The 12284-nt window shown below is 43.6% G+C and overlaps 1 protein-coding gene across 16 annotated transcripts in view; it reads left to right on the top strand.

Moving 5' to 3' along the window:
• NRXN1 (neurexin 1) overlaps positions 1–12284 on the top strand; it is a 1158814-nt gene that overhangs the window by 556027 nt on the left and 590503 nt on the right. For all 16 annotated transcript variants that reach the window (XM_043468541.1, XM_043468544.1, XM_043468543.1 and 13 more), the window contains one exon: positions 1073–1263. In XM_043468541.1, the coding sequence (XP_043324476.1) occupies positions 1073–1263 (191 nt within the window). The remainder of the gene's footprint in view (positions 1–1072; positions 1264–12284) is intronic.

Genomic DNA, 12284 nt, shown 5'->3' with positions numbered 1-12284 from the left:
TTCAATGACAAATAATTAGAGCTTTGGGAAAATGAACCTCATTTTCTGTAACTATACATTAAGCAGAAGAAGGAAGGTGGTTTGCTAATAAAGCATTAGTTTAAATCCCTTTTTAGGTATCTTATAAAGTTAAGAGGGATTCAGTGCAGTTCTTTATACCTACATTTCCATACACAAAGTACAAATAATGTCAAGTTTTAATTTACTGTAGGCATTACATAGATCTTACTCTTCACCTGTGCTTTTCTTTACTATGTGCATGGTAATTCTACAAAAGAATTTCTACACACTTGTTGGCTAATTTGTGCTAAGTTAAATAGCTAATGCATGCAGTCAGATTACTTCAAGTCCACAGTATCCCATTTAACTAAAGCTTAATTCTATGTCAGAGTTTCTTGAAGAATATAAAAAGATTTTCCTGACATTTTCTTGAAACTTCCACTTCAGTGGATCTTCCTGACCCAAGGATCAAATCCAAGTCTCCTACATTGGTAGACAGGTTCTTTACCACTGAGCCACCAGGGAAGTCCATATATATGCTCTCACACACACTTCACATTCCACCAACTGCACGGTGCACGGATGCACACGACCAGCGGGGATACAAGTGAACACAGGAATTTAGCAGAAAACCACCAGGAAGTTTCCTAAGATGGTCTTGTGTAAAGGTTCAGGAGAGTCAGGGAAGGGCGTGCACTCAGGGAAATTAGGAAGATGTATGAATCCAGGTGAAAGAAGCTGAGGATTGCCAGTTCAGTCTGGTTGGCAGAGAATGGAGAAAGCGGTGAGAGCAGAGAGTGTGTAGTGATAGATATTTACTTTCCACAGTGATGAAGTGGAATGTGGACCACAATTTTAGAAGTATGTTCACTATTTCCTGTATTGACAATAAAGAATCCTCCTTCCTGAAACAGAGTAGTGTTTCCTACACGTATCTGTACAACTCACTCTCATGATTTCTAGCAAAGATGCAACCACCTGAAAAAGAGATCTCGTATTTGTAATAAGTAGTTTGACTCCATCAAAAAATTCAAACAGTGATGATATTTTCTTACCTCCCCTTTTTTCCCAGGTACTTACATTACGTGTTTGATTTGGGAAATGGTGCTAACCTCATCAAAGGGAGCTCAAATAAACCTCTTAATGACAATCAGTGGCACAACGTGATGATATCAAGGGACACCAGCAACCTCCACACTGTAAAGATCGACACAAAAATCACAACGCAAATCACGGCAGGAGCCAGGAACTTGGACCTGAAGAGTAAGTGTGTGAAGGCAGAGCAGCAGGCAGGAACACATGTGGCACGTCCTTGGCTTTGGGGCGTGTGTGTGTGTGTGTGTGTGTGTGTCTGTCTGTCTGTGTGTGTGTGTCTGTGTGTGTCTGTGTGTGTGTGTGTGTGTGTGCGCCTTCTGCAGAGACTGACCAGAATTTCATCTCTAGCATGTAGTTAATAATACAGAACACAAGGGTCTGTTCCTTCTTTTATATGGCAGAAACATATGTATTTTTAATAGCAGCTCAAAAAATACAGCACCTAAGAATGCATGCATGATTAAAATTTAAAGAGTGAGAAAAATGTATTCTTAGTCATGTTGATATAAAGAAAAGTAGGTGTTTGCAACACCTTTTAGTCCCAACAGCTTTTAATCAATCTGGAGTCAAATTAACCAGATACCTAATGAGTTTCTTCTAGAGCTTATTAGTTTTCTTTTCTTGGTGAGATTTCCTAGATACATATGGAGCCTCTGACCAGCAGGGGTCTGAGGCTGGCTTATATCCTGAGTCTCTGATGGCGAATCTGCCCAACCCACATACACCAATGCAAATATTCTTTCACCAGCTGCTAAGAAAGTCTTAACAGACTTTTTTCCTTCCTTATTGATACTTGATTACTCAAGTGAGCAAGACAAAATGCTTAGAAAACTTGTCAGTAATAGGAGAAAATAACAGAAGTTTCTATTTGAATGGGACTTTGTGATTCACTCAGAGCATATGCATAGATTCTATCTCATTTACCATGACAGCAAGCATTAGACAAGAGGTTATTAGCACTTTAATATGATTGCAGGAAATTTGAGCTTTGAATGACTTGCCCAGGGTTAAAACAACTGCTTCAGCAGACCAAAACATAACCTCAGTTCTGACACCCGCCCCCTCCATGGCTCCTCTCTTCTGTCCTGATATATTCCAAAGTCCTGTGGGAATCAGCATGGTCACATGTTCGCCTGGCAAGAGCTGTTCATTTATATTGATAAGATCTTTCCCTTTGATTTGAAAGAAAAATACATAGGGGAGTTGGGAATTGCAAAGAGAAAATCTTTCTTTCTAGAGAAAAAAATATTCTTTCTAAGCAGGGTGAGAGAAGAAAGAAAAGGATTTCACTTTCTGTAATTGCAGAATATATTTACAATCTCTGTACTTTATTTGTCTAACACATAAAGTATGTGGTGATGGTTGTAACCCTTCTCTCAGAGTCAGCCTCTTGTTAACTTCAAAGAGAGCCTGTTTATGCCCACAAAGCTAATAGCTTAGCTCAAAAAGTAAAATGCAGCTGAAAGGACATGCTATTTTACAGGCCAACCCTGTTTCTTCTCTCCGACTGAAGTGAAGAGAGGGCATTTTCCGTCCCTATCTCGTGGGGGCCCGGGTTTTCACAGCAGGCCCAGGTGGTAATTGTCAAGGAAAAGGGAGAGGTTGTGACAGTCAGTGTGCTGGCTGTGTCAGACACCAAAGCGAAAGCAAAATAGGGCTCTGTTTGTGTGGGAAGAGACCTCGGTAAGCATAAATGAGCTTCCCTGGAAACTGTGAACGCCAGTGGGAGGCTAAAATGGCTGGGAAGAAGCAGCTCACTGGTGAAGTCCGTGACACGCGCTGAACTGCTCAGACCGAACAGAGAAGCATGCCAGGCAGTGGGTGTTTTATAGGACAAGTAGGACGCTGTCTCCTGAGGAATAAATATTTGCTTATTGTTCCTTAAAAAATCAGAGTGAGGGTAATTGGATGACATGGTATGGGATTCTTTCTAGTGGTGGAAGGGACTTTTACAAACCTAAGAAACCCTCAGAGCTGATTTTTATTAAAGCGTGGAGTGTTTCTTGATTCTGAATATAAGAAAGGCTTTATCTGTAATAAAAACAAAAACTATGAATTGAAAATAATATTTTATATAATATGAAGGTGCTAACTGTTGACTTCTGACTGAGTGCCTTTGTGTTTAAGAAAATAACACTCTTTACATTTGAGATAACTTTCTCAGGTGGACAAAGAAATTCTATCCTAATGATTATGCCCCCCTTTACCTTGTGAAATCCCTCTGTGTTTAGACTTACCAGAGCATGCCAGAAAGTGAAAGCAAGTTTCTAAAATTAAAACCTAGACACCAAAAGGCAAAGCTGTGGACTTGCAGTTGGCTGTGTGATCCAATGGCAACAATAAAGCCCCCTTGCCTTCTGTGTCCCCAGCAAGGGGGAACGGGAGGAGAACCTGTGGTCCTGGGGTGGACATCTCCCAGCAAGCACAGCCTTTTTGTGTGTGCAGCCAGGGGCCCTGGTCAGATGAGGGGTATTAACTAAGTCTTTATTTTGTGCTCCATGTGGAGAGCATGGCAGAGAAAAGGGCAATAGGGTTCCAGTCACAAAGAGCTTTCTGTTCCAAGAAGGCTGACACTAAGCGAACATTTACAGGACAGAGAACAGGATTCCCTGGAGCCACATCAGGACTCCGAACGTAATCAGGCATCGCCAAGTGGAGTATGAGAGGAGGGAAGTTCTCGGAGAGACCCTGAAGGATGAGCAAGGAGGCCTTGGATGCCCTTCCCACCTGGATGCCCCCTGGAGTTAGGAGGCCTCAATAAGAAAGGAGAACATCCACAGGCACTCTTCACTCTGATTTTTTTCTTTTTTGGGGGGTGGTGGTGGATCTAGCTGCTCTACAATGTCGTGTTTGTGCTATACAACGAAGTGAATCAGCTATATTATACATATATTCCCTCCCTCTTTGACCTCCCTCACCCCACCCCGCATGCCATTCCTCTGGGTCAAAATAGAACACCAAGCTGAGCTCTCTGCTACACCAGGGGTTCCCACCATCCATCTATTTTACCCATGGCCATGCACATTCGTCCATCCCAGTCTCCCAGTTCACTCCCCCTCCATCCACACATCGGTTCTCTATATCCGAGTCTCTATTCCTGCCCTGCAAATAGGTTCATCTGTACTATTTTTCTAGATTCCACATAGAGGTGTTAGTATACTATATTTGTTTTCCTTCTTCTGACTTATTTCACTCTGAATGACAGACTCTAGGTACATCCGTGTCAGTACAAATGACCCAATTTCATTCCATTTTAACAGCACTGTTTCCTTTGCACGCTAGCTAGTCACGTAGGATTCAGCCAGTCTAAATGCAAGAACAATGAAAGGTGACTGGCTTTAGATAATGATTTTATTTTGTACTTTTTTTGCCCTTTTAGAATTAAAAGAAAATGATCAGGCTTAGTCTACACTCTGTGCACAGTCATCGCCACAATCCTTAGTTCCTCTCAGAGTGAGGTCTCCCTGATTAAAAACATCAGTTATGTGGTGGGGTCCATGGGGTCCATATTTCTGCACCTTTCCCAGACAGACTGAAGCAATGATCTTTTGAGAATGATGTACAGGGAAGGCCAGGTGTCTGCACTTTTAAAGTGAAAGTATTAGTAGTTCAGACCTGTCTGACTCTTTGCGACCCCATGGACTGGGGCCCACCAGGCTGCTCTGTCCATGAACTTCTTCAGACAAGAATACTGAATGAGTATCCATTGCGTTCTCTAGCGGATCTTCCAGACCGAGGGATCCAGTGCAGGTCTCCTACACTCACTAATCCAGATGCTGTAGTTGAAAGCCCTGAACGAATGCAGTGTCTATGCTGAAGCCAAATTTAACTCACTTTCAAATTTTAGTGCGAAGCCTGCCTTTGCTTTCATGTTAGGATTTTACTTTTGTTTTCCTAGTTCTCAGCCAAAGTGATCTTTGGTTGCTTCAGGAGCCTTGGGAGTCTTTTTATTTCTTATGTAACCATACCAGAAAGAGACACTAGAGGGCAGCATAAGGCTGCAAAACCTGCCGTCTGGGAGGCTGGTGGGGCTGGGGAAGCGTCTCTCTAGTCTCCGCTGGCGCTGGGAAGCCAACTTTGTTTTTTTGCCCAGCCAAAATTCCGCGGTTAGTCTTCAGAATAAAACATGCTTCTGTCTGTGGCTCTGTTTCATTATATAGACAGTGGTTTAGTGTGGAAATGTGCAAGCTAGGGGCTGATTATCCCATTCCCCAGGTTGACTGAGAAGAAGGTGGTCAGAGATGGGCGAGAATCTAATGAATTCTAAGAATTCCCGCCTATGACCTTGTTCAGATTGTCTTTCATGACACTGCCACGTTCTCAGGGGGTTGCGTGTCTCTCCCCGCTGACACGGTTTTGCTTTCATCTTTATTTCCCAGCTGTTTGTGTCCCATTCTCTCTGGCTTTTATATACAAGCTCTTGCTATGGAAAGAGCAGCAGAAACTTGCTCTGTGCAGTGATTGCCTAACACAGCTGTACCTACTTGCATTGTGGAACTTCTGATCCCTGCCCCCTTTAGAAAGAGAAAGGGTTGGCTTAACTCCTCCTGCTGTCCCTTCCCTTGTTCCTGTATTTGGCACATCTATTTGCTTGCCTGTGTATGTACATGGGAAGGAGCTCCTATGTATTGACTCCCTACTAAACACTAAATGGATTTTTATTATTATTATTATTATTATTTTCTATTTTACACAGTCTCTGACATTATAAAATACTGTTTAGGGAACTACTTATTATTTAAACTTAATTTTTTACATTAAAAAAATGGATTTAATGAGGTTATTTTACTTACTCCTTGCAATTGATTACCCAGAGATTTGAATTGAGGTCAGTCTTGCTCGTTCATTAATCTAGTTCAAGAATAAAGATGGAGGGAAGGGTCATCTTTGCCTCCTCCCCAAGCCCCAATGTTCGTTGGGTCCATGGGCTCCCTTCCTTAAGGCATTACTTAGTTTATCCTTCAGCAAATTGAGGAAAATTTCCTTCATGAGGAGAAATTAAATGATTCCTAGGTGCAGAGGATAGAGTGCCCTCAGGTGGCCACTTAGCAAAATTACTTAAAAGGGAATAATTCACCTACAGGGCAGTTGTAGGTCAGCTCAGGCAGAGCTTGGCCCTTTATTCTCTCTCATACCCCACGCTCCTTGCCCCCATGGGCCCTGAGCGAGCGTTCCCTCTGTCCTCCCTTCTTGTCTCCTCCCTTGTCACCACCATGAGCCGTGTCTGCTTGTTAACCTCCCTCGTAGTCCTCCTCACACCTACCTTGAAAAGCAAACACCTGCTATTGTTTATCCAGCTTCTAAGCCACCAAGAGCTCCCCTAGGCAGAGACAACCCGACCAGGGCTTTCCTTACAAATAGGTTCAGTCTCTAAGCAGAGATTTGAAGATGAATAGCATTCTTGCTCTTTTCATCTTGATCTCATATCAGTCTCTATTGCTCAGCTACCTACCCGTATAGACCACATAGCCCCCCTCTCTCTCTCTTCTGTGTTTTTGACAAATCATTACTGTACAACATCAGTGATCCAGATTCTATTCCAAGGCTCTGATCATGTTTAAATACACCCTGGCTTTGTCTACTCAGCCAAGTGACATCTGATAGCCTGCTTGCCTTGCCCGGATAGTTTACACAAATACAAAACTTTCAGAGTCTGACTCTGAACTTAGCCTTAAAGCAGGAGATGGCATTAAACATGTTGTCTGTCCTGTTGGTTAGGCTGTCTTTATTGCATTTATTTTTCTTTGTTGTTGGTTTTTTTTTCAGTTTGTAAGGGAAAGAGATTTACTCACATTACTTCAGCTAATGGGAGATTATTTTAAGGACCCATTAGGAAGTAAGAGAGACAAGACATCCTTTCAGCTACTGAACAGTGCAGCCACGCAGAGAATAAGAACTTTGTTCTGATTGTCATACTGGGGTCTCAAGAGCAACCCTCATAAGTGTTTCCTTGGATACGAGTGCCCGTGTGTGCATGCATGATGAGCTGCTTCAGTTGTGTCTGACTCTTTGAGACCCTTTGGACTGTGGCCCTCCAGGCTCTTCTGCCCATAGGATTCTCCAGGCAAGAATACTGGAGTCTGTTGCCGTGCCCTTCTCCAGGGGATCTTCCCAACCCAGGGATTGAACTTGCGTCTCCTGAGGCTACTGCATTGCAGGTGGATTCTTTATTACTGAGCTATCAGGAGTACCCGCTGCCCCCTAACCCAGGGCTACACCCCCAACCGTCTCTCTGCTGTGTCTGCTCCCACGTAGATCCTTCTGCTTCTGCCTCGTGGCTTCTACCTCTTACTTTCTCTCCCGTATGTATTTCCACTTCCGTCTACTCTCCCCTTCTTCTCACTTTCAGGTTTCCCCAAAGACAAGTGCTCTAATACGATGAGTGGACCTTTCTAGAACACAGCTTCATGTGCTTTTGCCCTGCTGCTTGTGGTCAGGCTTACTTTCTCAGACTGAGTAGCTATAAACACAGAGGTAGATTTGCATGGGATTAAACTGGAGCTTAAAAGATGGTCCCTGGGGAGGAGGCTGTGTGTTGGAAGGCTCTCAGCTTCTCAGAAGGGAGCAGGGTGATTTGCTTATTCAGAAGGTGCTAAGCACAAAGGCAGAAGGTGAAGAGGAGGGAGTGAAGGGGCTTTAGGTGGGAGAGTGGAGTATTATGGTATGCTTGAGAATCATTCCTTTGACTTTGATACAGAGGATGGGCTAAGGAGAGAGGCTACTCTGGAGGCAATTGTCACAGTGCAGAACAGACACAGTTGGGCTCTGAGTACATAAAAGTGAGACTTGACATTTTTGTTAAGCCGTTTCCCATATAACAACTGAAAGACAATTGGAGAAATGAAACTATTGTTTCTCTCCTGACTTCTCCACTGAAATCTCAGGCTTTGCAGAAATCAGTCTCATTCTCCTCTTTGTACTATCATGCGTTTGTCAGTTTGTTTTAATCCCACTCTCACTCCCCACTGACACGCGCCTCCCCCCCCCGCCCAAGACATCCTTTCTTCCTCCTGACCAGTTGCCTCGGACCTGCTGCCTAACATGTTACTTGGAAGCTCTTCCTTCTGCTTCCTTAAAACCCTTGGACCAGCTTCCATGACTGCCACAGAGTTTAAGTTCTTTATTCCCTACCAGCAACTCTGACTCTGTTTTCTTTTTTATTTCTTTTTAATTGGAGGATCATTGCTTTACAATGTTGTGTTGGTCTCTGTCATACATCAACATGAATCAGCCATAAGTATACATATGTTCCCTACCTCTTAAACCTCCCTCCCACATCCCACCCCATCCCAACCCCTCTAGGTTCTTCTTCTTCTTCTTCTTTTTTTTTTTTTCAATTCCTTCACTCATGTATTGACACTTGTTTTGGAATCTCTTCTACTTTGGGCATTGTTTTACTATGCTTAGTTTTCTGTGGGTTTTTTTTTTTTCAACTCCCATCAACTCTATTATCTAAAATTTCTTTTCCCACTGTTAGAATCCTGGGAACTTTTTATTTGAAGGGGTCTGGGAGACACTTTGATCTGAGCCTTTCCTTTGCAGATGAGAGAAACATGCTCAGGAGAGGCTGTACACAGCCAGTCAGATGGTGTTCTAGATCGGGCTGGTCTTCAAATCCCCAGTTTAACACTTTTCACAATAGACCAGGGGAAACAAGTTGAATTAGTGTTTCTTGGATTCACCTCCATTGACTGCTATTGACGGCCTGCAGCACATGCAGCAAATAAAGGTGAGGGCTTCTGTGGGCTCACCAGAGAAACCAGTTCGTATGGTTGGCCACAGGCTCAAGATGAAACCTGGTAGCATGTGGGCCACCCATTAGCTTTTTTTTTTTTCTGGTGCAACTTTAAGGACCTCTGTCCTTCCCCTGACTTATTGGAAAAGACCCTGATGCTGGGAAAGATTGAAGGCAGGAGGAGAAGGGGACGACAGAGGATGAGCTCTTAAAGCTGGTGCCGTGGATGCTGTGAAGAACAAAATGCCTGCCTGTGCTCAGAGCTGAGTCCTTAAGGGCCAGGTGACTGCTCACAGGGCCTCAGCCTCATCACAGCTAGGTCTTCCATGTGTGTCTCTCTTCCGGGAGCATCAGGAGTGTGGCTGAGCTGTCTTCTTAGAGGCTGAGCTGCTCAGCCAAAAGCTCCCGACATTAGGACCATCTGGGAAGGCAAGCTTGACGTCATCTCTCTCACTGAAGAAGGACTTAAGTCTTAGTTTTCATTGTTCTCAGACCTCCCTCTTCTTTTTTTTTTCCCCCTGAGGGGAGAGAAAGACAAAGATTTTGGGGGGTACAAGAAGCATAAACCCATTCAGACGAACTTAAAGTTGGAAATGGGGCAGGGTGTAGCATTCCAGGAGGCCAAGGTCAAGGAAGAGAAAGTTTACAGCTGGAGCTCTTGAGAACAAATCTGGAAAGCTGTCAGCAACAACCCAGCCTCTCTTCCTCTCCCTCTCCACCAGGGCCGGGAGCTGCCTTCTCCCGGCTTTGCAGGGAGGCCACATGGTCTCCTTATCTGCACACTGGCTTTCTCTGCTTTCACCAGCATTGGCAAAATTTTGTCTTCCCCAGACCTGTACTTCCACCCCTGACCAACTGAAATACCCAAGAGCAACTCACTTGAGTTTAGGAGTCCCAGACCTTCTTCGGGGAGTAAATTTGATTGGAACGCACGTCCTGTCTGTGATCAGGAGGCAGGGTCACGCTGTAGAAACGTGGCACCCTGGATTTGTTTGAGGAAATATTTGGACAGTCTACTTGGGGTGTAAGCAGAGCTATCAAGGGCTCCAAAAGGTGACCTTGAAGCTGCTGTGCAAAAATCGAGGGGATGAGGTTGCCTTGCTATAGAGCAGGGGTTGGGGAAGGAGGCTACAGTCATCTAGATAGTGGGAAGCCAGGCATGGTGTGCACCAACTTGTTCAGATGACTGAGATCATAAATGCTTGGGCTGGACAAAAGAACTTTGTGGTGGAGACAGAGACTGTGTTCATTGGGAGTGAGGCAGCACAGGGGATATGGAAGCCAAAGCAGAAGTCAAAGTCTCCCTGGAATTCACAGGAACACAGGAGGAAGGAAGCTAGATTCTCATCCTCTGTGGATTGGAAAGATTCAAACAAGGCTTCTCTAGAACTGTAAGGAAAGAGGGGCCCCAGCTGGCATCTGGGTAATGTTTCAATTGCTCGTTATACATCTCAGAAGTAAATACTACTAATATTTTCAGGCAGTTGTTCATTGAGTTAAGGTTTCTTGATAATGCATCCCCAGTCCTCTTTCGCTGTGACTCACAGACAACTAGCTTCTACCCTTGACCTTGAACAGTTTGTCCAGAGCCATAGGTCAAAATTGGAATAAACTGGAAAATTAGGTGGGCACAGTCAAAGTCACCCCTACTACTGTAGAGACGCTGCTAAGCTGGTTCTGCTGTCTTTACTCACTAGGAAAGCACATTGTTAATGCCACTGTGCTGCTGCTGGCCCATCATTTTCATAATGATGGAGGGGACCTCCAGTGCTACTTCGGAACCAAATTAGGTCAATCAGTCTTCCTGTTAATGCCACATTAATATGGTTTTCTGTGTCCATTCTTAAAAGGGGCCCTTCCTTGGCCTTTGCAATTAATTATTGTGGTTTTTCTTAAGGGTAATGCAAGAAGCAATAAAGCTTTGTAATTAAGGTTCAGGCATGGGGTCAGACAGACTTGGTGAAATAGAATCACTACCATTTATTTCTGTGTATTCTTGGGCAAGGTCCCCCATACCATCTTCATCATCATCTGCTTTTCACTAAGTATGAGCTACAAGATTTACATATATTATTCCCTTATTTTTTTTGTGGCTAGTTGGTAAGGCTGCTATACTTATTCACATTGTAGATGATGAAACTGAGGTTTAGGAAAGTTAAACATCTCACCTAAACAGTAAAGATAGTAAAATCAAATAACAGTAATAATTAGTTTAGCCATTTCTGAGGGCTGATCATATCCCATGAACTCTTATGAGTATTTTACTCATAAGATCTCATTTAATTCTCACAACTGTACAGAAGCTCATCCAGTGTGTTCTTTAAAGCCCAAATGTTTATAAGGCAAGGGGTTTGTAAGGCCTACCTGGATATGACAAGCACGGGCAACATTCTCATAGGCTACTCTCTCATAACTGCCCTGGTGCAGGACAGCCCAGCTGGTATTCCCAGGTTTCTTAGAGGCTGGGTATTAGCATTCCTAGCCAGACGGTGCTGGGTTCTGTCTGAACTCCACCATTCCCCTTCCACACACTCACTGTTTAGATTCCATCCCTGGTTTCTCTGTGGAGATCAGAGACTGTATAAAGACTTCTTCAAGCTCTTTAAAGTCCTGTACTAATGTATTATATCTATAACACAACAGTTCTGTATCCCTCAACTGCAGGAAACGCAAAACAAGTTATCTATGACAAGGGTCCCCAACCCCTGGGGCCATGTCCTAGTACCAGTTCTTGGCCTGTTAGGAAGCGGGCCGCACAACAGGAGGTGAACGGCAGGTGAGCGGAATGAAGTTTCAACTGTTTTTACAGCCACTTGGCATCGCTCGCATTCCTGCCCGTGCCTCCTGTCACATCAGAGACAGCATTAGATTCTCCTAGGAGCACAAACTCTTCTGTGAACTGCGCATGCCAGAGGTCTAGGTTGCGTACTCCTAATGAGAATCTAGGGTAACGCCTGATGATCTGATTCTTCATTATGGTTTGAGTTGTATAACTATTATATTTATATCACAATGTAACAATGGGAATAAAGTGCACAATAAATATAATGCACTTGAATCATCCCCAGACCATCCTTCTACTCTGGTTCATGGAAAAATCTTAGAGAAAAATGTCATGTAATAAAAGAAAATATTTCTTCCCTTGTGTAAAAGGTAGTTCTTCAGAACATTTGACCTTGCTATAATATCTGTGTCGTGTGGTCGCACTGAAAATGTCACTTCTGGTAATTGCAAAATAATTGGATATTTTCCCTTTTGCTTTCCACATTCTCTTCCCATCTCTAGGCCTTGTATAGAGCCTATATATTGGGTCTGTTTCCTTAGCCCCTGAAGTCTTCCTCAAATACTACAGCCAACAATTTTAATTGCTCTGTGTCCTTAATATGTATTCCATAGAACATTTGCATTTATAGATGCCTAAAGCAGGCCCAGGCAAATATAGGATTTGATTGGA

Source organism: Cervus canadensis, chromosome 5 (genome assembly GCF_019320065.1).
Source record: "Cervus canadensis isolate Bull #8, Minnesota chromosome 5, ASM1932006v1, whole genome shotgun sequence".
NCBI lineage: Eukaryota > Metazoa > Chordata > Mammalia > Artiodactyla > Cervidae > Cervus > Cervus canadensis.
Note: the sequence above shows the minus strand (reverse complement) of the source record. Positions and strands in the feature narration are given on the sequence as shown.